A 22,783-nucleotide genomic window follows, 5' to 3' on the forward strand; every position below is an offset into this window, starting at 1 on the left:
GAAGGGCTTTGCCTCCGCATTGCTGGGCCCTTGCTGTCCCGTGGGAAGGGAGGAGCCTTGCTAGGGACAGAAGGGCATAAACACATGCTGGGAACAAGCTTTTTTATTCAAAGAGACTGCAGGGACTAGTAACTCACTGCAGAAGTAGTCTCTCAGCACAGGAGAGGGTCTTCATTCCACATCCAGGTGCATCCTTGGTGCACCGCACCAAACAGGCAGTGCAGGCCCCTGCTGCTGGAAGAGCAGGAAGGTTCCTGCTAGAGGCAGCATCACAAATGCTATTCTTTTCCCTTTGGAGAACCATGAAAACCAGAGTGAAACCCCAAAATCAGACTGTCCTTCCAGCAAGGCCACCCTCCAGGGATGGTTTTGCCTGCCCAGCTCGTCACAGCTTCTCCAGCCTGTGTGGCTTTTGGGGCAAGTAGCAGCACAAAGAGACCACATCAAGACCTAAGGCACTTGCTGGAGCCAGCTGAAGGAGCTGCCTCTAAAGCAGCGGGTATTTCCCTGCTTTGGAAGGCAGCTGGCTGCTCCCTCCCCTGTCCTGCAATATCTGCCGGGAACAGGTCAGGGGTGAAGGCCTTCACATAGCCACATCCTCTCTGGGGTGAGCACTGTCCTTTGGATCACATCCCACGACCTCCACAGAGAAACCGCCTGTGTCCACTTCGATGCTGTGGATGCTGAAGTTGCCCAGTCCCTAGAAAAAAAAGTTACAGGTTGGGGCAGGACTCCAAGGTCCTGGGGAGGGCTAAGGGGACAACAAGCAATCTCATCCCACTTATGGTGGGGTTAGATACTCCTAGTGTTTGTACTATATAAAGCAAGCTACTGCAAGCCACCTGCAACAGTGAACCTCCTGGGAACTCAAGTCTCACCTCGGTCTTTGCTAGAATTTGGTGCAAAGCCTCTTTCTGCTGCGGGCCTTTGGTTAAGACATAAAGGAAGCCGCCGCCGCCAGCACCAGCCAAGCACTGCCCGTAGACATAGGGCCGGAGAGCATCCATCATGCGCCCGACGGCCAGCGGCTCACACCCAGGGGCCATACATTTTTTCTGCTGCCAGTAGCGGTCCAGACACTTGCCGATGAGCAGCAGGTTACCTGCAGGGGAGAGGATACTGCAAACAATTTGCCTCTATTTCTTGCCCAAGGGGCAGAAATCTGTCCCTGTCTCTCCTGCTCAGCCCATGCTAAATTCCACCTTCTCATCTACCCAATTCTTCCCAGCTCTGTCTGCTGAGCAAGCAAACCCAGCCCTGTCACATTGCTGTTTATTTTTAATCCTCCACAGAGGGAGAATTTGCTTGCTTTAATGCTTCGGCTTCCCCTCCACAGCATGCCAGCAGCCAAAGGCCAAATGAATCCACCACACAGGCTAGGCACAGCCCCCAGCCCCATCATGGATGGCTCATAGAAAATCAACCAGACTTGGCATGTCTAATCCCCCCTTCCTCAAAGACTTCATTCAAGCCTGAATTTTGGGGCATTGCCTGTAATATGCTGGGTTTCGGGCTTTGCCAGTAATATGCCAGGCCTGAGGGAAGGATTTGAGGCTTCTGCAGCTGCCCCAGCCTTTGCCCCCCCAGGAATGCACAGAGTCGCCCCAGGGAAGTCTGGGTTTCTTCAGTCATTAAAAGGGCCAGCCTCTTCCAGGGAAGGGGGCTCACACCTTGCCTCAAGGCCTGGGCGCACTCCTCGGCATTGCTCACCAGCGCATCAGCGTTTTGCACTGCAGAGGGCAGCCTGGCGTACCAGTTCCTCACCACATCCTGCAAGAGGCCGCAACATCCCTGTCACCATCTGGCTGGCTCCAGCAGCACCTGGGGAGGTAGTGCTGCACCTGCAGCCTTCGCTGCCAGCTCCCGTTGGGGTGGTAAAGCTCTGCACCAACGAAGGGGACAGGCACCAAAGACCGTGGGGGGAGCAGAAGCCAGAGCCTGTGGCACCCAGGGGCACCCAGGCGTTACCTGGAGCAGGTTGCGGGCCAGGCGAGTCTTCCCCGTGTACACCAGCAGCAAGTGATTGTTGAGGGTCTGGGTAAAACCGGTGGGCACCGGGATCTTCTGCACCTCCACCCTGAGCGGCAGCTGGGCCTTCGACCTCCCGATTTTGATGCTGGGCACGAGCCCGCCCACCTGGTCCTGCCAACCGCCGCCTGCAGGGGAGAGGGTCCTCAGCTACCGCCAGGCCCCCCACCCCACAGGCTGGCTGCTCCACACAGCCGCTACCTGTTGTGAGCCTCTGCTCCAGGTGCAACACGGCATGGATGAGGGACTCGGTGCTGGCAGCCTTCCCGGCCGCCTGGTACAGTGATGCCATCACCGCTCCCGCCAGGATGCTGCTGGTGCCTGCAGGGAGCACAGGCAGGGCCAGGGCAGCGAGGCACCACACATGCCCGTGAGAGCCAGGGCCGGGCTCCCGGCTGCAGGGCAGTAAGGGGGATAGCCCATCCTGATGCTGGCAGCAGGAAGGACTCCCCAGCCCTTTCCCCGCCGACTTACCGAGGCCAGACCCATGGGGCAGCTTGGACCAGGTGTGCACCTCAAACCCACCCCCAAAGCTCTCCATCAGCTGGGCCCGCAAGGGTTTCTGCGAGGGGAACTGCACGACCTGGGTGCAGATGAAGGCAGCTTTGAGCAAGGCTCCTGGAAACAAGAGGAGAAAGCAAAGCTGATGCCTGCTGCGCTACCTGCTCCCTCACCCCATCATCCCCAAAAAGGGCCACCCTGGCACCATGGGGTCAGGACACCCAAGGGGACATTGCGGGTACAGAGCCAGGCTGTGCAGCTGGTGACACCTCACCTGGCGCGTGCGGCTGGCAGTAATCCTGCAAGTGCTCCAGCTCCCGGCACACCAGCTCCACCGCTGCCTCGCTCTGTGGTGTCCCGCCGAGGCTGACGAGGCGCAGCTCCGGCTCACTGATGCGCCGCACCCGGGCACCAATGGGCCGGCACCCGTCCACCAGCACCGCAACATCCACCACAGCCCCCCCATGCTCATACGTGATGGGGGGGGTGTCGCTCCAGCCACCTGCCAAGGCGTACCATCAGCTCCCCGTGGCACCCCGACTTCTCATCCCCAACACCACAGGGGAGAGACATGGATCATCTGGCTGGGGGGATGCACTCACCAGAGAGGTCCAGGCGGGCCGGACATGTCACCTGCACCCAGTGCCCCAAGGGTGGCAGCTCCACCTGCCTCACGGTGACAAACTGGCACGAGGACATCACCGCCTGCCGGATGAGGATCTGCTCGGCCCCCTCATAATGCCGAGCTGCTCTCACCAGGAGAGCTGGCCTGGGAAAACGGGAGATGCTGAGTCCACTGCCGCAGCTCCCTGACTGCCGATGCCTGGGATGGGGCACCAGCTGCTCATCAGCCACAGCTTCACCTGCTCATCCACTTCTGCCGCTCAGCAGCCAGCTCCCGCACACCACTGGCAATGTCCCCACTCTCCAGGTGCCTGAAAGCCGAGGCCCACTCCCTGTTGGCAGCAGGCCCGCTCCGCAAGCCCCCTTCCCCTCGTGCCATGCAGCTCAGGACATCGGCGATGCAGGCGAGTGCCCGGGCTGCAATGCCAGTGTCGCCAGCCGTGGAGGCAACTAGAAATCAAAAGGAGGCTGCAAAGCCATAGCCAGGCCTGTGCGTCACCCCAAACCAGCCCACTTCTGCAATAAGCCAGCGCCAGGGGAGAGGGACTCGCACGGCTTGCGCCCACCCCGGCTTGTCAGATGCCGTGGTGCTCCCCACGGGTTCCTGCAATGGCTGGTTATTGGAGGGGCTGGGGAGCACCGAACAGCGCCGATACCCAGAGACGCAAGACACAGCTTGTGCAAGTCCAGCTCACCCTCGTCCAGCGTGCACAGCACAGCCTCGTGGTAGCCCTCATGGACAGCGCTGCGGGTGAGCGGCAGGAGGCTGCTGTCCTGGCGCCCCAGCAGCACCCGCCGCACCTTGCGTTGGCCCTGCAGGAAGAAGAGGGCCCGGCGGGCACCCAGCTCCGCTGCCTTGTCCAGGCAGGGCAGCAGCTCCTGCCAGGACATGCGCCAGGCCGCCCGCCAGCGTGCCAGCCGCTCGCCAGCCACTGCTGCTGGGGCCAGCAGCCACAGCACGTCCTCCAGCCCCAGCGCTTCACAGGCGTGCAGCACTGGGAAGAGCCGGGCACTGAGCAGGCAGCGGCTCCTCCTCGGCATTTCGGCGTCCCAAAGGTCCCCTTCCCTGATGGAAGGAGAGCCCATCAGCCCCACCCCAGGACTCGAGGACACCTTCCAGGAGGGGAGCCAGGACACGGGATGGGTTGCAGTGGCCATGACACCTCCCACTGCAGCCATCCCCAGGGGAGCCAGGTCTCCTGTCCCATCCTGGCACCATCCTGGCACATACCACTTACCGTATGCCTGTCCGATGGAAAAACTCAGCCCAGGGCACGTTCAGGTAGGTGGCTGCATCGGCAGGGCTCTGCAGGTGGACGGAGGGGACAGTTACACCCCAGCTTCACGGGGAGCCTCGTGCCACCTCGCTGCCCCCATACCTGCCAGTCGTCGAGGAGGCCTGTGAGCGTGAACACACGGCAGGGCAGGTCGTGCAGCCGGACATGGTGGCCCTGCAGGACAATGTCGCGCAGGGGACAGCCCTGCAGGGCTGGTGAGGAGCCTGCAGTGAGGCCTGAGAGGAGGCAGCCAGGACCGATCTCTAGGGGACCCTGTGGAAGAGGCAGCAGTGCATGGAGTGGCACAGCCAGACCCAGAGCAGCCCCCAAACCAGAGCCAGACCCTGACCTCAGAAGTGGACAACCACTCTGGGTTTTGCCCCCAGGGAGAGAGTCTGCCTTGGTCCCCAGGGAGGGACAGCCCAGCAGTGACAGCCTCCTCCCCTTGCCCGGGGAGGGTGACAACCACCAGGGTCCCCAGCGCCAGCCAAAAGGCAGCCAGGAAGAGGAAGGGCACCCCAGATCTCACAGCCATGGGTACCCCATCCCAGCCAGGGCCATCCCACCCCACCTGCCCATTCAGTGCACTGAGGACTCGGGGGGTCCCCCTGGCCACGTACCTGGAGGTGACAGTGCTGGATGACACTGCCAGCTGCCAGCCGCACAGCTCCTTCCAGCAGGCAGTTGGTGACCGAAGAGCCGTCCTCCAGGAGAGAGGGCTGCTGCCGGGGGTACAGAGGCACGTGGGACCGGGGTCTGGCCACGCAGCCTGGAGCGACGCCCAAAAAAACATGTGTGAGCAAGGCTGGGGATGGAAGGACGTACGTCCACATGGGAATGGGCTGTTTTGCAGAAGCGGAGGTGGCTGGCAGAGCCAGGCAGGAGCGTCAGGCTGCGGATATGGTTGCTTGCAGAGGTGGTCATGTAGTCGTAGGATGCGTCGGGGATGCAGGCTGCAGGGGGGCAGGAGAGCTGTCAGCACACCGATGGCAAATGTGGGTGTGCCTGGCACCCACGTGATCCAAGGGCAGCCAGGCTGAACATCCCCAGTCGAAGGGGTGAGGAGAGAAGACCTGGGGACCTGCAGCTGTGGGGAGAAACAGCCGGGTGCCAGGCCCTGACCACCGCATCTCTCCCCACGCAGGGGAAGAGGGTTCAGGAATGGGTCACATCACGTGCACCCACCACAGCATCACTCACCCATGCTAAGAGGGAAGGCGCGGAGAGCTGTCCACAGCACGGAGCGGGCGCTCCTCACACTGGTGTCACCACCACCCTTCACGAAATCTTCCTCCGTCATCCCCCGTGCCATGCACAGCACGATGTCGAAGAAGAGGGAGAGCTGGGGAGAGAAGGGACCTGTTGTGTGCAGCTGGGCCAGCCAGTGCAGCCACCCTGACCCTCACCCTGCTGCTGGGTTGCTCCCCTCCTACCACCTCTCCTGCCCAAATCCAGCAGCACAGGGGCAAACAGGCCCTACAGAGATGCCCAGCAGCAGCACCCATGGGGAAAGGGGTCCCGTCCCCCATGGAGAGACTGTCACCTGGATGGGTGGTGCCCCCGAGTCCAGCCCCATGTAGGTGCAAGCATCCAGAGGAGGGATGACATGGGTGGCCAGAAGCTGCTCAGCGGCATCCGAGGAGAAGAAAACCACCCCGCAGACCTGCCAGGGCACAGCAGGGTTGAGACCACAGCCATGGTGACAGGAGCGACAGGGCTGGCAGGGCCACCGATGCCCAAGTTGTGTTGTACCAGTGGGACGGTGCCGTTGGGCCCTGCGCACCGCTGGATCTGGGCCTCCGTGCCTTTGTAGATGATGTCGTGCACCAGCCCCTGGGACCAAGACCACCCTCATGAGCTCTTCAGGGCGCCTCAAGCCAAGCAGCCGTGGCAGGGCTGGGACCTTGGCACCTAAGGGACTGAAGGGGTGGGGACTCCTGTGCCTCCAAGGGATGCCCCTTGAAGGGGGAGCTGCTCCTGACCTGCTCATCGGCAAGGTAGACCCCGTGGTTCCTGGCATACACCTGGCTCCCAGGCACTGCAATCACTCTGACGCCCTGGAAGCCATCCCAGTCAATCCCTGGGGAGAGGGACAGAGACCAGTGCCCGCTGGGGAAGAGAATGTACCTGCACTGGGCCCAACTGCCTGAAAACTGGGCCCATGGCAGAGGCGGTGACAGCAGCATCCAGCCTCAGCCACCTTTCTGTGGGCACAACGAATGCTCCCAACTGCACAAGGGTCAGCAACACCTGAGCATCCACGCCCTCATGGGGGCATGGCACAGGCTGAACTGGCTGTGCCACTGCAAGCTCTGACCCCCGTCCCGAGCTGAAGCGGGTGCTGGAGGCAAGGCTGGCACCCACTCACCTGGTGCCGAGGGCACGGTGAGGAGCATGTCGGTGCTGCAGACCCACACACCAGGCGGGGAACCCACGCAGAGCTGCTGAAAGAAGGGCCACGTGCCCAGGGATGGCACAGAAGGGGGCCAGCCCTTATGGGGCACCCAGCACCCATCCCGCCCTGCTGGGAGCCTGCTAAAGGCACCCCAAAGGCTTCAGGGGGAGCCGAACCCACCCCCATGCCAGGGTGCCCAGCATTGCATGGCACGAGCCCAGGGCCCCATCCCACAGGCCACACAGACCCGGTGTGTCATGGTCCCCAGCAGGCTGTCCAGGTTGCAGACCAGAGCTTCGGCCAGGGCGCCGGGCTCCTCCACGGGCAGGCAGGTGAAGGCCCGGCCGCAGTCGTCGAAGGAGAAGTCACGGCCCTGGCAGGACAAGGAAAGCGGAAGGGGTGTGTCACAGGGAGGGAGAGGGTGCGAGGTGGCTCCGGCTCCTAGCCGTGTGACGGAGGGGTCCCAAGCTGGGCTGCAGGTCAGCTCTCACCATGTGCAGAATGAGGATCCGGGCTTCCCTCAGGACGTCGGAGCTCACCACCTGGGAGAGCAGAGCAGAGCAGGGGACACTCAGCGGGGACGGGACAGCCGCCGCCCTCTCCAGCCTCCCCGGGCCCACTAGAGGCTGCCACCCTGCTCCCCCCTCCCCAGCCAGGGCAGGCCCCTCACCGTGCAGCCCGCCCGGGCGCTGAGGTGCTCGGCCGCCACCAGCAAAGCGTTGAGGGTGGCCCCGCCGCTGCCCAGGCGGGCCCAGGGGTCCTCCACGGCCAGGAGGAGCGGAGGGGGGCGCGGGCCCAGGCCGCCCCTCAGCCGGCGGGCCTCCAGCTCTGCCAAGCGAGAGACCGGCGGCGCTGAGGGCTGGCACCCCCCGCCCCGCCCGGGGGAGAGGGCGAGCGCCAGCCCCGCCGCTTGCCTCGCTGGAAGGCGGAGACGCAGCCGCCGCGCTGGCAGGTGAGGAGGAGGACACTCCACTCCGCCGCCATCGCCCCGCCGGACCGTCCAGGCCACGCTCCCTCCCGCCCCCTGCACGGCGGCCGCAGTGCCTGCTGGGAGATGTAGTCCAGCCCCCGCCAGCGTCCCTGCACCCGCTGCGGGAGGCCCGTGGGTGAGGGACTACATCTCCCAGCGTGCGCTGCGCGGCCGGGCAGGCCCGGGCCGCTTAAAGGCACAGTGCACGCCTGCCCCGGCGCTGTTCCCCCCGCCGGGAGGCTTGCAAAGGGGTAATGGGGGTTTTGACGTTTTTCTGCCCCAAAACGGGACCCGGCGGGGGCACGCACCCCTGAGTGCCCTGGGTCGCCCCTGTCACGAGCCCTCCCGGACTCAGCCCGGCTCCTCGCAGCAGGGTGGGGGTGCCCGGGTGCGGGCAGTGGGTGCTGCTGTCGGTGCACGGTGGGTGCCCGGTGGGTGCGGGGGTGGGTGCCGCGGTAGGCGGCTCGTGGGTGCCCGGTAGGTACCGGGATGGGCACCGGGGTGGGCACCGGGGGGTGCCGCTGCGCCGGTGTGAGCGCTAGGCTGGGTACCGGGGACGCCGATGCGCCGGGGTGGGTGCCGGGGTGAGCACCGGGGATGCCGATGTGCTGCGGTGAGTACCGGCGGGGCACCGGGGTGGATACCGGGGGATGCCGATGCGCCGGGGTGGGTAGCGAGGCGGGTACCGGGGATGCCGATGTGCCGGTGTGAGTACCGGGCTGGGTACCGGGGTCGATATCGGGGTTGCCGGTGCGCCGGGTGGGCGCGGCGCGGCCCCGCTGGCCTCCTACAAGTCCCACAAGCCGCTGCGGGCGGCCGAGGACTACATCTCCCGGGCTGCCGGGCCCGGCCCCCCGCCCCGCACGGCGCGGCCCGGCCCGGCCCCGCACGGCGCGGAGGGCGCGGCGTGGCGCGGCGCGGCGCGGGGGACGGCGGCGGCGGGGCCCGGGTGCGCCCGGCGGCAGGGCCGTGCCGGAGCCGAGTCAGGTACCGTGGCGGGGAGCGGGCCCGGGGGGATGCGGGCACGGCCCGGGGGGCCGGTCCCGGGCGGCGGATCGCGGGCTGCGGCCGGGCGAGGCTGGCCGGGAGCTGCCGCGGTGCTGGGTGCTTGTCCCGGTGCTGGTCCCGGTGCTGGGTGCTGTCCTCGGGGATCGTGCACCCGGCACGCATTGGATTGAGCCCCGGGGTGCTGGTCCCGGGAGGATGCGCTGGCCCCGGGTGCTGGCGCCGGCCCTGCGGTGCTGGTCCCGGGAGGATGCGCTGGCCCCGGGTGCTAGTCCCGGCCCTGGGGTTCTAGCCCCTGGGAGGATGCGCTGGCCCTGGGCGCTGGCGCCGGTCCTGGGGTTCTGGCCCCTGGGAGGATACGCTGGCCCCGGGAGGATGTGCTGGCCCTAGGTAGTGGCCCCGGTCCTGGGGTGTTGGGCCCGGCAGGATGCACCAGCCACAGCCCTGGGGTGCAGCCCCAGGGTGCTGCCCGGGGAGGATGCACTTGCCTCGGGGAGGATGCTTGCCCTGGCAGGGTTGCCAGGGCTGGGGCTGGTGCTGCTGCTCTCTCCAGCCATGTGCCCTGGGGTGCTGCTGCGGGGCCCAGACCCCGGGGGGATGCTGGGGGCAGGGCTGGGGTGGCTGCAGAGGGGATGGGGGTGGGAGGGCTGGCTGCAGGTGTCCAGGGGTGTGGGTGCCAGCAGGAGCCCCTAGTCCCCACTGGTGCCAGTGTGTGTATAAGGTCCCTCAGCAGTGGTGTGACACATGGCCGTGTGACACACGGTGTCCCTTGCCTGTGTAGTGGCAGCCAGGATTTCACAAACACAGCACAAACATCCCTGGGGACAGGGTAGGAAACTGTGTCACCGAGCAGGGAAATGTCCCATGCCTGTGTCTGTGTGTGCGGGGTGCCAGCACGGGTGTTGGCGTGGGATCCGATCAGCGTCCAACCCGCCGGGGTGTGTGCCTGTCCCAGCATTGCGGTGTGTTTCCCTAGATAAGGCGCAGCTGCCGGAGCGGGGTTGGTCCCGGAGCCTGGCTTTTAGGGCCTGGCCATGCGCAGGGTCCCCACACACGCTGGGGCTCGGGTACTTGCTGGCACAGGGGGAAGGCGAGGTTTTGCTCAGGCTCCAGCTGCAGAGCTGGAGCACTTATTGCAAAGCTCCCAAATATTTCCCTGGAGTGAAGGCTCCCCATTCCAGCAGGAAGATTTTTTAGGGGGGAGGACGGTGCTTGGGCAGCAGGAGAGCTCGGACCAGAGGAAGGGCCATGTCCCCTCCTGCTGCGAGTGAGCAAAAATCATGGCTTGGTGAAACCAAATAACATCAACCCCACAAAACTTGCTGAGCTCCCCTCTGGGAAGATGGCTGGGCTCTGAGCTGGTGGAAAAGCTTTTGCCCCCTGCAATCTGGAGGTCCCTCACCGGGCCTGGGGCCAGGGGCTCCCCCATATCCAGTACCGCCCCAAGTGGCAGCACTGGCTGCATCCCGGCCAGGGTGGCGAGTGAGGACGGGAAGTTGCTCAGCGCTTTGGGCTTGGTTTTCTTTTTTCTTCTCCTTTTATCGGAGCCAGATGTCACGTCCGCAGCAGTGAAGCTTGGGGGGGGGGGCTGCCTTGGCTGCCATCGCCCCCTGCCGTGCGCGTGCCTGTCTGTCTGTCTGTCCCCATCTGGCAACGAGCAGCAGCCCCGCTGCCGGTTGTGTGTGGCAGCTGCCTGTCAAAAGCATTTCCCTCTCCTCCAAGGAGCTCATGGCGGTTTTCAGGATCGGCAAGATGCGCTCCACTCGCCTGCCCACGCCTCGCTGGCGCCGGAGGCAGGCAGGCAGGGAGAGCCCCGGCAGCTGCATGCTGGGGGAACCGACTCGGGCTTGAATTTTCATGCCCAAACAAGCTCCAAACTGCCGCTTTTCGGCAAAAGGCTCCGGTGGCACCAAGGGCACGATGGTTTCCCCGCCGGCTCTTGGCACGCCGGATGCTGCCCAGCTTGGCCCATGCCGAGGACCCGGCAGCTTAATGGCTTTCATCTCCTCCCGTTGCATTTAATTCTTGCAAGAGTGCAGACTGCTAATTGCTCTCCAGCGGCTCGGCTGGCTTCGGCACTTCTCAATGAGCTGTGATTTATCAGAGCCCGCCAGTCCCTGGGGGTTTGGGATGCGGCGGGAGAGGCTGGGAACCTCCTCTCCCTGCCCTGCTGCGCTCGGTGTCAGGCTCCGGGGGATCTCTCGCCTCCGCATTGCTCTTTGCCATTGGCATCTCCCAAAAGCTTTTTCAGAGACTGCAAGAGATTTGGGCCCCAGCTCTGTGGCAAAGTTCCCAAAGATACCCCCAAGAACACACATGAATGAATGGTGAATATATATAATGAGTTTGTGTATATATATATATGCATGTGATATATGAGGGTTTTTTGGTTTTTGTTTTTTGTTTTTTTTTTTTTTTTTTTAACTGGATGAATGGTTCAGTGCTGGGGCTCTAAAATAACTCCTCCAACAGTTGCTCTTGGGAAACCAGAGCAAGCTTCAGTCGCTTTGCTCCGGGTGCCACCATGTCCCCGGCAAGGGACTTTTGATCTGCAGCAGTAATTGGGCTAATTAGGAAAATGCAAATGCTCCCCCTTCTCCCTTTGTGTCTGAGCAGAGGCCCAGCTAGCAGAGAGGAGAAGTCGGGTTCCCTGGGGGTGCAGGGCAGCACGGCTGGGTCTGCCCCTCGGCTCTGCAGGCATTCGGGGCCGGGGGGACAGAGTCTCCCCGCAGTATCAGGTGAGCAGCGAGTCCCCCTCCCCGCCTGTCCTGCCTTGGGGAGGAGGCTGCTGCTCCTGGCACAGGGAGTCGGGTGTAAGGAGGCCACGCAGTGAGTGTGGCCTTGGACTTATCAACCCCCCTGGAGTGCAGGCACAGGAGCTGGGGGTCCCCTTTTCCCCATGGCAGCCTGGGGAGAGCCGGGGGGGTGTGGGGGGACTGGTGGAGGCGAGGGGGAAGTGGGGCTGGCAGATGGCCAAGCCGTGTCCCTTCTTGGGGATGGGGGCATCAGCCGTGTGGGCTGGCGCACGTGGCTTGCCTGTCCCGATGAGTCCATGCATGTGAGCTGCGGGGGCAGTCGGCTACCTCAGCTGCTTCTGCCAGCGTGTGTTTGGGGGGGGAGGATGGCCAGATGGGCTCCACAGCCAAAGCCTCCACACCCAGCATTGCCCCGTCGGACAGTGCAGGGTGTTCGGGATGGAGTGGGTACCTACAGGGTTCCCGCTGTGCTGCAGTCGAGCCGAGGGGCTTGGGATGCTGCTGGACTGGTCCCTGCAAGCCCCATCCACCGGCAAGGGTGGGAGCATCCCTTTCTGAGCTTTCCCACTGCTGGGACCTCCCCTGCGCCCCCAGATCCCATAGGAAACGACCTTGGCAATGGCTGGCTCCATCCGGCTCCACGCTGGGGATTTGGCCTCCCGTGCTCTTTCCTGACCCCGTCCCAGTGCTGAGGGATGAGACCGAAATAACCCCTCCGGATGCTGGGCGTGAGGAAACACTGAAATTGCTGCTGTTGCCAGCCAGGGGTGGAGGAGGGTTTAAAGCATGGGAAACCCAATTAACTCCATTAGCTGATTGAGCTGGCTGATAAGAGTATGATTAATTAAAAGCATGAAGAATAAGTTACTGGGTCCTTGCTGCCGTCCAGGTGTGGTGATGGCTTAACCCATGAAATTGACTTCTCCTGTTAATACCTGGTGCCCGGCTACCGCTGGCCATCAATCCTTCATGGTATCAGTTAACAGTGTGGAGAAACATCAACATATATATGCCAACACTGGGCTCCCTCCCTGCTCCCTCTCCCATCAAGCTTCCAGGGAGGGGGGGGGGGAAAAATCAAGGGGAAAAAATATGATCCTTCTGGATGGGTGACACAGGAAAGGACCTTCTTAATTAACTGCACTTTTCTTGCTGGGTCTCGGTTTGGCTTTGGAAGCCAAGTAATGCAGAAGGACAGGAGAATTGTCCCCTCCCGCGCTGCCCCTGGCAGATTCCTGCTCGCCGTTCCCTGCGGAGCAGCGAGCTAACGTGAGCTGACGGCCCGAGCAGAGGTGAGCAGGCACGCTTTTCGGCACGCTCCCTGGCTAAATCAGCGCCTGGGGGGGCTGCAACCTCAGGCAGCCACTCAGGCCACAGAAAAAAGCAAATTTGAGCGGTTTTATGAATTTTTGTAGTAATCTCACTTGCTGAACCCTGGCCTGAAACCACCGGGTAAGGCACACCACCACGTGGCGTTTCTTTCTGCCTGGGGCTAAAGGAGGTCAGAGAAGACTCAACTCGCATCCACTCCATTCCCTATTGAAAAAAAAAAACCCTAAATCTCATTTTTTCCACCCATGACAGCAGGACGGATGCTGGTCCGGGGCGGGGGGGAGGTGTCCCTGCGCGCTTCCCTCTCCTCCACCTGCAAAAGCTGGGCGCTGCTGCAGCACCCAGTCAGTGGTTCAGCAGTGGCAGAGGTGATGTCCCTGCACAGGGTGGCACCTGGACACCCAGGGGCGCATTTCCCGGGGACTCCCGGGGGAATTTTCAGCCCCAGCATTCCCAGGGGGAGCAGCAGCCAGTGCAGGCAGCACCGCCTCTGCTCCGCTGCTCGCCTTCTCTCCCTGCCCCAAGCAGGGTGACATCCCATCTCCTGGTGATGGCTCCTTCCTGCACCCACCCCGTCATTTACTGGCAAGGAAATTGGTGCCAACAACCTCAGGATATCTTAGAAATGAGCAAACAAAACTGACAAGACCTAAAAAAGCTGGGCGGGGATGTGCCCGGCAGTGTTATGGCCGATGGGGAAGGGGAAGGTATCCTCCAGACCCCAGGGCTGTCACATCATTCCAGTGTTCATCCTGAAAGATTATACAACCTGAAATTAGAGATTATATGATTGGCGAAATCATCCAGCTGCAAATCCAGTGGAGCTATTTGCCAGGACCCTTTAATAGCCTCCCTTTGTTACCTCTTGCAATCAAAGAGAAGCTCATGTTTGATGAGCACATGGTCTTCAGGAGGCGATTAAGGAGCGCAGGGGATGAATTTGGGAACTGGAGGGTATTTAATGGTATCGCTGAGTAGCCGGACTTGCTAACCACAGAATAAATCCCCAAATCCCCTGTTATTTTAAGAAGGAAACATCAAAACCTGGTGCAAAGAGCCCCCACGATGCCCCCGGCCAGGGGGGCTGTATTTGGCAGAGGCAGGTTGGGTTTGATTTTGGGAGCTGGCAGCGGGGGAATGGTTAATGCTGGTATATTATGGATGCTGGGGTCTGTAAGGACCAGTGCAGATGGAAATAGCCGCCAGCCCCTGCTAGGAAAGCGATGACTCAAATAAGCCGCTGGTATTTAAGGATGCTGTAACGCGCATGAGCTGGGCTGGAGGATGGTTTTTTCCCCGCCTGCGGTCAGGGGCAGCTCTGGGAGGCCCCGGGATGGGGTCGTACAGAACGCGCTCCAGGTGCCAGCAGGGCCGGGATGTGGCAGGCAGCACCCGGCCCGGGCTGGGGAGCCCGAAAGGGATTTTCCCCCTTCTCACCGGGAACAAAAATACCATGAGCACGTGACAGCCGATTTCCTTCAGCCTTTAAAAAGCCCCGTGGGACGGAGAGCGGCGGAGCAGGGGAAGGGGCTCAGCCCATCCTGCTGGCGTCCCTGCCACGTCACTGCTAAAAGGGCCCGGAGTCGCCTTTTGCCTCCAAAATCTTCCAGCGTTGTGCATCCGGAGGGGGGGTTGTTTATAGCTTTTTACTGGCTTTATCTCAAACTCCTCTAGATGCAAAACCTCCCTTTAACAACCACCCCTGCTTTTTCCGCTGGCAGCAACCCAAGAAACTCGATGCAGTCGCTCGCCGGCCATGCATGTGCTGCGTAGGCGTATTAAAACCCCCCTGAGCCGGGGAAAAGACTTGGACAACGATCGCGCCTGGGATGTGCACCCGTTTTATGGCTCTTTCCTTTAAAGGCAGTCACCACTTGGACAAATATTTGACAGTGGTTAATGATTTCGGCAGGAGCCGTCCGTGCCGGGCGGTGTGATGGGCTGGGGGGGGCGGGGATTTTTTTGGTCCATGCTTAGGTCTCCCCTATCCCAGCAAGGAGCTTTCTGGGGGCTTGGCAGCCTCCATCCCCAGTAAGAAAGCCAGCATCTTCCGGAGGATGTTTTTTTGTAGGGAAGAGGCATCCCGGTGCCTGCCAGCTCCTAATTAGCGCTGCCGGCCTCGGCGCTGGCCTAATTGGGGCCAGGGCTGAGCTGTGGAGGCAATGCCGCTGCAGGGTTTGGTCTTGGGGGGGGTCATACCCTGGCATCCCCCTCCCTGAAAAGCCCCAGGGGGGCCAATGTCTCCATCCCCCCGGGGTAATGGATCCTGCCCCAGCTCAGTGGCTGTGTTAAAAGGGGATTTTCAGCCTTTTTTTTTTTTTTTTTTTTGGCTGAGGAGTGGGGTCTGGCTTTACCCCCCCGGCATGGGGGGCTCGGCCGCTCCTCCCGTCCCTCCGCAGGCGCAGGCGCCGGCACCTCTGCCCCGGCTATTTTTACCCACCGGGATCACGAGCAAGCAGGTGACCTTCCCCGAGGGACGCTGCCACGCGGGGGGGGACAGCCGCCAGCGTTGATACCCAGGGTGGCTGTCAGGCTGTGAAACGGCTGTTTCCCGGCTGTCTTGGCGGCGGTGGCAGCCGGTGATGAGGGTTTTGGAGGGCTGCTTGTGGCTTGATAGAGAAGGAGGATTGCACCTACAGAAAGGAGCCGCTTGTTCGGCTACAGAGGCAAGTTCATGGCTGAGCCTTTGTCTGGCAGAGATAGGGAGGGCACAGCCTGGGAGCTGCCAGGAACTCTCTCGGCGCCACCAGTGAGGAGCCAGCACGGACAGGCGATGCCGGCATCTCGGCTCTCTTCGCACCCCGCACCTGCTTGTCCCCTTTGGGGATGGCTCATCCCCTAGAGCGCTGCCCCAGGGATGGGCTGGGTGGCGTTTTGCAAAGCTCAGTGGGGAATAAACCAGCTCCTTGGCCCCCCAGCACCCTCCTCCTGCTCAGTACAGCCCCCCCAGCTCTGCCGTGTGCATCCGCTGTCCCTTAACCAGCCATCCCCTCCTTCCCACTCCAGGCCGGTATCGTCGTGGCCGTGTTCCCGAGCCAGCGTGCCAGCGGATCAGCTAAAGCCCAGGGACGATGAGCACCGTCACAACCAAGAGCCAGCTGGGGCCAGGACCTGGAGGAGCCACCAAGGAGCAGTGCCACGGCTGAGGCTGGTCTGCTGAGCTGTGCCGGAGCCCCGCGCCACCGCGGTTGGCAGTGGATGCTCTCTGCCCGGCACGTGGAGCCGCCGGGGGCCCTCGCCGCGGCCGGACCACGCGGATGGAAAGCTGCAGCCCGGCAGGTAGGAGCCCAATGCGGCGGCTCATGGGGAGGCTCTGCATCCCCCCCCGCCGTGGCGTCAGTGATTTAAAGCTCTCGGTCCCGCAGGGAGCCTCGCTGGCCGGCTGACGCCATCCCGCGCCCTATGCCCGAGCCCTATGCCGGAGCGGGCGCCCTCCCCGGCTCAGCCGCCCGCCGACCATGAAGTGCTCATTGCGCTTCTGCTTCCTCTCGACCGCCTTCCTGCTTGTCTTCGTCATGTCCCTCCTCTTCACCTACTCCCACCACAGCATCACCTACCTGGACCCCGGCGGGCTGGGCGGCATCCACCGGGTGAAGCTGGTACCCGGCTATGCTGGCATGCAGCGGCTCAGCAAGGGGGGGCCGTACCCCCGGGGCTGCGCCTGCCACCGCTGCCCGGCCGAGGAGGCTGGGGCTGCCGACTGGTTTGACGGGCGCTACGATGGCACCGTCTCCCCAGTGTGGACCAAGGACAACATGGACCTGCCACCTGACGTCCAGAGGTGGTGGATGGTGAGCGAGGGGATGGGTCCCCCAGCGGCATGCTCTGGCACGGGGGGCATAGCTTTCTTCTCCACTGGCAAGGAGGGGGCCGCTGGCTGATGTCCCCCACCCTCCTTCTGCCCCCACAGATGCTGCAGCCCCAGTTCAAGTCCCACAACACCCACGAGGTCCTGAGCAAGCTCTTCCAGATCGTGCCGGGCGAGGATCCCTACCGGTCCCGCGACCCGCACCACTGCCGCCGCTGCGCTGTGGTTGGCAACTCAGGCAACCTGCGCGGCTCCGGTTATGGGCTGGAGATCGACGGGCATGACTTCGTCATGCGGTGAGGGCAGGGGACCACTGCCGGGCATACTGCCTGCCCGCTCATCCCCATGGGCAGCGCAGAGGCATGGGGTGATGCTGGCAACGCCAGTGGGTGCTGAGCTCCCACTGTGCACCACAGCAGCATTTCTGGGTCTGCTGTGGGTCGGGAGATGCCTGAGGGGTCATCCCTGTGCCATACACCACAGCCACAGCCTGGCTCCAGTTGCTTGGTCAAGGAGCCCATCATGGGTCCCATCAGGTGCCGGGATGGATGGGAGCGAGTCCAGCCCTGCTGCCTTCCCTGGGCTGGCTGGGGGAACCCTCAGCTTATCCCAGCACCCTGAGCAACCAGCAAGCTGGGAAGGTGCTCCTCGGTGCCATTCAACAGCTGGTGGGGGACGCCGGTGTGGTCTGCAAGGGACAGGGTGGCTGGGAGGGAGGGGTACCACCTTCCCTGCTCTCTCCCCAGGATGAACCAGGCCCCCACGGTGGGTTTCGAGGGCGACGTGGGCAGTCGGACCACACACCACTTCATGTACCCCGAGAGTGCCAAGAACCTGCCAGCCAATGTCAGCTTCGTGCTGGTGCCCTTCAAAACCTTGGACCTGCTCTGGATCGCCAGTGCCCTCTCCACCGGCCAGATCAGGTTGTAAGTACCCAGTGGGCACCAGCAGCGCCTGGCTGGCCGCTCTCCTGCTGCGGGGGCAGCTCCCGGGGGAGCAATGGGGATTCATCGGTTCCTCCCTCCCGGAGCATCCCCCAGTGCTGGTCCTTTGGCAGCTCAGGCTGGGGTTGGGGGGTGCGGGACCCCCGGGAGCTCACCTGCCTCTCCGCTTTTTTCCCCAGCACATACGCGCCCGTGAAGCCTTTTCTGCGGGTGGACAAAGAAAAGGTAAGGGGAGCTTGTCCCAACTGCTGCAATGAGCACCCGTTTGGCCATGAGCCCTGTCACCCCATCTTCCCCAGGGGTCCCCCTGCATGTCTTGGCACTCCTTCCTGGGGTGCCGATGCTGAAGGGAGTGTGGCTGGGGCTCCGGCGCTAACCCCAGCCCATCCTCCTAGGTGCAGATCTACAATCCTGCCTTCTTCAAATACATCCACGACCGCTGGACAGAGCACCACGGGCGCTACCCCTCCACTGGCATGCTGGTGCTCTTCTTTGCCCTCCACGTCTGCGATGAGGTGGGTGATGGCTCCTCAGGGTCCTCCTATGGGCTGTGGGGTCCCAGATGGGCTATGGGGTCCTGGATGAGCTGCAGGGTCGCAGATGGGCTGCAGGGTCCCAGCTAGCATGGGATGGGTTTGCTGGGATCCTGAACCTTGCAGGGTTAAGGAAGGAGGTGGCTTCTTTGGGTCCAACCACAGCAGTTTCACTTGCTCCCGTTGCCTAACACCATGGTGATGGGCACCCTTGAATGGTGGAAAGGCCGTGCAGGGGGATGTATGCCTTCAGCACGGTGCCAAATCACCCCGGCAGCGTGGGGGGTGCTCAGCCGAGGGGGTCCCCAGCCCGGCAGGGGGGTCAGGGCTGGCTTACCCCCCTCCTCCCCACCGCAGGTGAACGTCTTTGGCTTCGGTGCCGACAGCCGGGGCAACTGGCACCACTACTGGGAGAACAACCGCTACGCTGGGGAGTTCAGGAAGACAGGGGTGCACGACGCCGACTTTGAGGCGCACATCATCGACATGCTGGCCAAAACCAGCAAGATCGAGGTTTACCGGGGGAACTGAGGGCTGCACCTCCTTTGGCTCCCCTGCGCTGGCCAGGTCCCGGCTGCCTGTGGGGGCAGAGGGCGAGGGTCTCCCCAGCAGCCTCGGGAGATGAGCGCCGAGTGGGCAGCGCGGCCCCATGCCACTGACAGAGCCACCCCGGCAATATTTGGTGCCTCCAGCAGCCAATCAGGTTCAGACCTAAAGGAGACTTCTTGCTTTTTTATTATTATTATTATTATTATTATTATTGTTGTTATTATTATTATTATTATTATTAAGAAACCCGGCTGAGAAAGGATTTGTAAACACAATCAGCGACGGACCGGGCAGCGGGGGCATCCACCTCCCATCTCTTTACAGTCAAACCAAATGCTGCTCTTTTTAAAACAAGACAACCCCCCTCCCCCGAAGCTGGGTGACTGGGGAATGCCCGAGCATCACATCCAGGCTGAGGGAGACCTGGCGGCCGAGCAGCCTTACCAGTGGAACCAGCTGCTTCTTTCTTCCTTTATTTTGATATATTTTTTTTACGCACCTGGGGCAGCCGCCGCCGTCACTTCCCCAGGGAAGGCTCCCAGCACACAGGCAGGTCCCAGCACAGCTGCAAGCACATGGACCTGTCGCAGGAAGCCAGCAGCCCAGGGGAAGCTGACCATCGCCAATGCTCTGCTGCAGGCTGGCGGCTGCTGGCGCAGCCGGGCTGGGAGATGGAGAGGAACCTTGGCTTCGGGGCCGGGCATCCCCACTCTTCCCAAGGACTGAGGAAGGGTAGGACAGATTTCAGGGGCGACCGGGCAAAAGGCAGCTAAGAAACCCACAGGAGCGGCAGCTTAGTCCCTCTGGCTGGGCTTCCTTGCAGGATGCTCGAGGGATGTGGCAGCAGGTCTGGCCCTGCCGGAGGGAAGGAGAGGAGATTTCCCTTCACTTTCGGGCTGGGAAAAGAGATAGCTGTAGTGGGTGAACGAACCGTGCTTTGGCTTTTGCGTTGCTATAATCAGACAGCTCCGGTGAGAAGCTGAAATCCCAAAGTTTTGCTCTGTTTGTGAGAGTGGGGCTTGGTTTACATCAGCCTGGTACAGCCGGTACCCTCGGGTACCCAGGGCTTTTCAGGCTGGACAGGCTGCCCCAGGGCACAGGACGGGGAGATGCTGAAGGAAACTGTCTCCCCAAAGGTGTAATTAAAACCACTTTCTTTGGGTGAATCAGGCAGGTAGAGTTTTTTTAGGAGATGCTGGAAAGCTCAAGAAAAAGGCAATCACAGAAAAGGTCCCCCAGAGAGGGACCCTCCGCCTGTGCAGCCGGTGACAGTGGCGGGTGCCCGGCGTGACAGCAAAGCCCCGTGGTGCTGAGACTGGGGCAGGGGCTGCAGGGCCAGAGCCTGGCCGGTGAAAGCCCTGCCCACACCACTGGTTGCAATAGTTATTTGAAGAACAATCACCATAGGTTTTTTTGGGCTTGGAGGTGGTTTTTTTTTTTACCCTTTTGTATCTGGCTTTTCTGTAGCAGCCTCTTACCTGTTTCTCTGCTTTGGTTTGCTTGTTTTTCAGGATTTTGTTCTCTTTTTTTTTTTGGAGGTTTCTCTCTGCAATCGTGAAACGTGAGGGTTCGGGTCGCCTGGAGCAGGCACTGAGCATCCCCCTGGGCTGGGGACCTCTGTCTTTTCTGTCCACAGGGCTTTAAAACTAAGTTTTGTGGCAGGTTTTGGTAGAAGCAGTGCTGCCCCAGCAAGAACAGCCCGCCTGCAACCTGCGACTGCCAGGGCCAGCCCCGATCCCTGCCCCTCTCCCCAGGATGCGGAGGCACGTTATAGCAAGCCCCGGTCTCCACCTTCCTGGGTGGGATTTTTTTTTTTAGGGGAAGAAAACTAAAAAAAAACAACACAAAACCACGAGCAACGACGAGTGCCTTGACCATCTCCTGTCGGCTACACCGGGCTGTGCCTGCTCCCGTGCCAGTGGTAGGGGCTTGGCCGATTTATCTGGCAGTCGTACCCGCCTCCTTCCTTGCACCGGGCTGCCTCTTGGCTGGGAAGTGCTGCTGGGGGAGACAGGGATGCATCCAAGCCACCACGCCAGTGGCTGGGGAGGCCAAATCCAGCATGACAAGGCTGGACCAGCTCCTGTCCTGGCTGAGGAGGGCCAGGCCAGACAATCACGGGGTGAGCAGAGACGCTGGGTACCAAACCCGGGTACCAAACGCGCCGGCAGCACAGTGCTGGCATCCGGCAAAGGGCACGCTCGCATCTCCTTGCTGCCCTGACAGTATTTTTTTGGCTCACTTCCTTCCCCTTACCCTTTTTTTTTTTAAAAAAATTTTGTTTTGTTTTGTTTTAATTTAAGCTGTCCCACTAGGACTCACAACCACTTCTGTTTCTCTGGCAGAGCGGCTGCCGGCCACATGCACGAGGAGCATGCTGCACGCCTGGCAGGGAGGGGGCCGCAGGCGCGGCACCAACAAGCACCACTGTACTGTACATAGAGGAGATGTAGGCAGAGGCTACAGGCAGGGGGGCAGGCAGGGAGGAGGTGCCCAGGCTTGCCCACCTGGCAGAGGTGGTCTTCATCACATGGTGCCTGATTGAGCACCCATCGCCTCCCGCCCCGCGGGGAGAGGGAGAGACCAGTGCTCTGACCTAGGGCTAGGAGCAGGCGGGTGGCTTTGCCCATAGCCTCTGTGTACATGGGTACTTCTGCACACAACTGTCTTAAAACAACTTTTTTTTTTTTTTTTTTAAAAGTCAATAAAAACCATGCATCGGAACTGCTCTGTTTTTTCCTTCTGGTAGCCCTGCCTGCTATGCCTTCGCCTGCACCCTAGCCCGGGCATTGGTGGGGTCGGGAGAGGAGGGAAAGGGAGCGGGAGGCTTTGTGGGGCCAGGGACAATCCTCTCCTCTCCTCGGGCTACAGCTGGGCTGAACATTGGCCACCGGCTGCAATTAACACCGTCCACTGGAGCAGGAGCTGAGCCAGGGCGTGCTGGCCTGGGTGCCCAGCGGCAGAGCCCCGACACAACCCCTCCGGCCAGAGCCTGCCCTTAGGCGATGGCACTGCTCGCCCAGACCCTGCATCCGTGTCCAATACAGCCCTCCTGACCATCCTTGGAGCCCAAAAAAGAGGCTCTGGAGGTCCCACACAGCCCATGCCCCTGAGCCCCTGCACGGGTGCAGGGAAGGACATGGAAAAACTCTTGGAGTATGTAATTTTGAAAGGGGGTGCAGGCACAGGCAGGGGAAGCGACTTTCCCTGGGGTGACCCAGCAGGGCCAGGGCTTGCTCCAGCTTCCAGCTCTCACCGCCAAAGGCTGAACCCTGCAACAGGCCCGGCGTCCCTACAGGATCCATCCAGATGACCAGGGGGTTTGGATCCCAAAAGACACACAAGGCTCTTGCGTAACAAATTGCCAAATTCGGGAGTAGTTAAAACGCCTCTTTATTAATATACAAACCTAGCAACATTTAAGCCAACCAAAATATTAAACAAACTAAAGCATGATATAAATACAGCATATATAACAACATGGCCTCAGTGGAGAGCAGCAAACTCACCCTGACTTGTGCGCTTGGGAACAACCGTCCATGTCCTCCACCACAGGGTCTAGCCATCAGAGCAGCATTGTCTCTCCTAAACCCCTTTGAATCCAAAACCGGCAGAGGTGAGACCTCTCAAAGGCAGACCACCTGGTGCAAGGTTTTACAGTTTAACATTTCTACAACTCCAGATCTCAAAGGGATTAAAAAGCATCCCCGTGCTGCTAGAGATGATCCGTTGGCACCTGTTTGCCGAGACCCCGCGAGGGGAGAGGGAGATGGCTGTAGTGGACGGGGAACCACGCTACTGAAGTTGCTCCTTGCTCTGTCCCACCTCAGCTACATCCATTGCACAGCATTCACAAGCGTAAGGCACTATAAAAACGTTTTCACAGGTTCAAACTTCAGTTGTTCTTAAAATTTGGGCAGTAGCACACTTCAGAAGCCTCCCAGGCCTTTAAAATCTGGTCTTGGGAGATTGATAAAAGCATGAAGGGGCTGTGGACAAGTGAATTGGTGCACCTGACAACCAGAAGCACAAGGTGGAGAAGGGTGGAGAAGGGACATACT

At 61.5% G+C, this 22,783-nt stretch overlaps 2 protein-coding genes across 9 annotated transcripts; one reads left to right on the top strand and one right to left on the bottom strand.

The window, feature by feature from the left end:
• Window positions 1-93: 93 nt before the first annotated feature.
• On the bottom strand, window positions 94-7,855 carry FCSK (fucose kinase). 7 transcript variants are annotated; one of them, XR_012776913.1, is made up of 23 exons: window positions 7,740-7,855; window positions 7,496-7,653; window positions 7,317-7,367; window positions 7,073-7,198; window positions 6,799-6,871; window positions 6,413-6,510; window positions 6,183-6,263; window positions 5,974-6,093; window positions 5,631-5,772; window positions 5,256-5,383; window positions 5,051-5,152; window positions 4,533-4,703; window positions 4,392-4,459; window positions 3,849-4,219; window positions 3,393-3,603; window positions 3,132-3,298; window positions 2,804-3,031; window positions 2,503-2,646; window positions 2,230-2,349; window positions 1,969-2,156; window positions 1,711-1,770; window positions 879-1,102; window positions 94-700 (listed from the first exon to the last, which is right to left on the bottom strand). XR_012776913.1 is itself a non-coding variant. In XM_075510467.1 (23 exons), exons 1-23 carry the CDS (start codon window positions 7,807-7,809, stop codon window positions 584-586), a joined length of 3,255 nt encoding a protein of 1,084 aa, XP_075366582.1. In that variant the 5' UTR covers window positions 7,810-7,854; the 3' UTR covers window positions 94-583. The 7 variants fall into 7 exon arrangements, 5 of the variants coding, with proteins under 5 accessions (XP_075366582.1, XP_075366581.1, XP_075366583.1 ...); XM_075510467.1 differs by having other exon boundaries at window positions 1,671-1,770; window positions 5,051-5,149; window positions 7,740-7,854; XM_075510466.1 differs by having other exon boundaries at window positions 1,671-1,770; window positions 7,740-7,854.
• A 157-nt stretch (window positions 7,856-8,012) lies between these two features.
• ST3GAL2 (ST3 beta-galactoside alpha-2,3-sialyltransferase 2) lies at window positions 8,013-18,954 on the top strand. Of its 2 annotated transcripts, none has more exons than XM_075510475.1 (8): window positions 8,013-8,046; window positions 15,895-16,167; window positions 16,254-16,679; window positions 16,799-16,992; window positions 17,443-17,622; window positions 17,820-17,865; window positions 18,036-18,155; window positions 18,531-18,954. In XM_075510475.1, exons 3-8 carry the CDS (start codon window positions 16,347-16,349, stop codon window positions 18,702-18,704), a joined length of 1,047 nt encoding a protein of 348 aa, XP_075366590.1. In that variant the 5' UTR covers window positions 8,013-8,046; window positions 15,895-16,167; window positions 16,254-16,346; the 3' UTR covers window positions 18,705-18,954. The 2 variants fall into 2 exon arrangements, with proteins under 2 accessions (XP_075366590.1, XP_075366588.1); XM_075510473.1 differs by lacking the exon at window positions 8,013-8,046 and adding an exon at window positions 8,659-8,782.
• The last annotated feature ends 3,829 nt before the right edge of the window (window positions 18,955-22,783 follow it).

This window comes from Mycteria americana, chromosome 8 (genome assembly GCF_035582795.1).
Source record: "Mycteria americana isolate JAX WOST 10 ecotype Jacksonville Zoo and Gardens chromosome 8, USCA_MyAme_1.0, whole genome shotgun sequence".
Lineage (NCBI taxonomy): Eukaryota > Metazoa > Chordata > Aves > Ciconiiformes > Ciconiidae > Mycteria > Mycteria americana.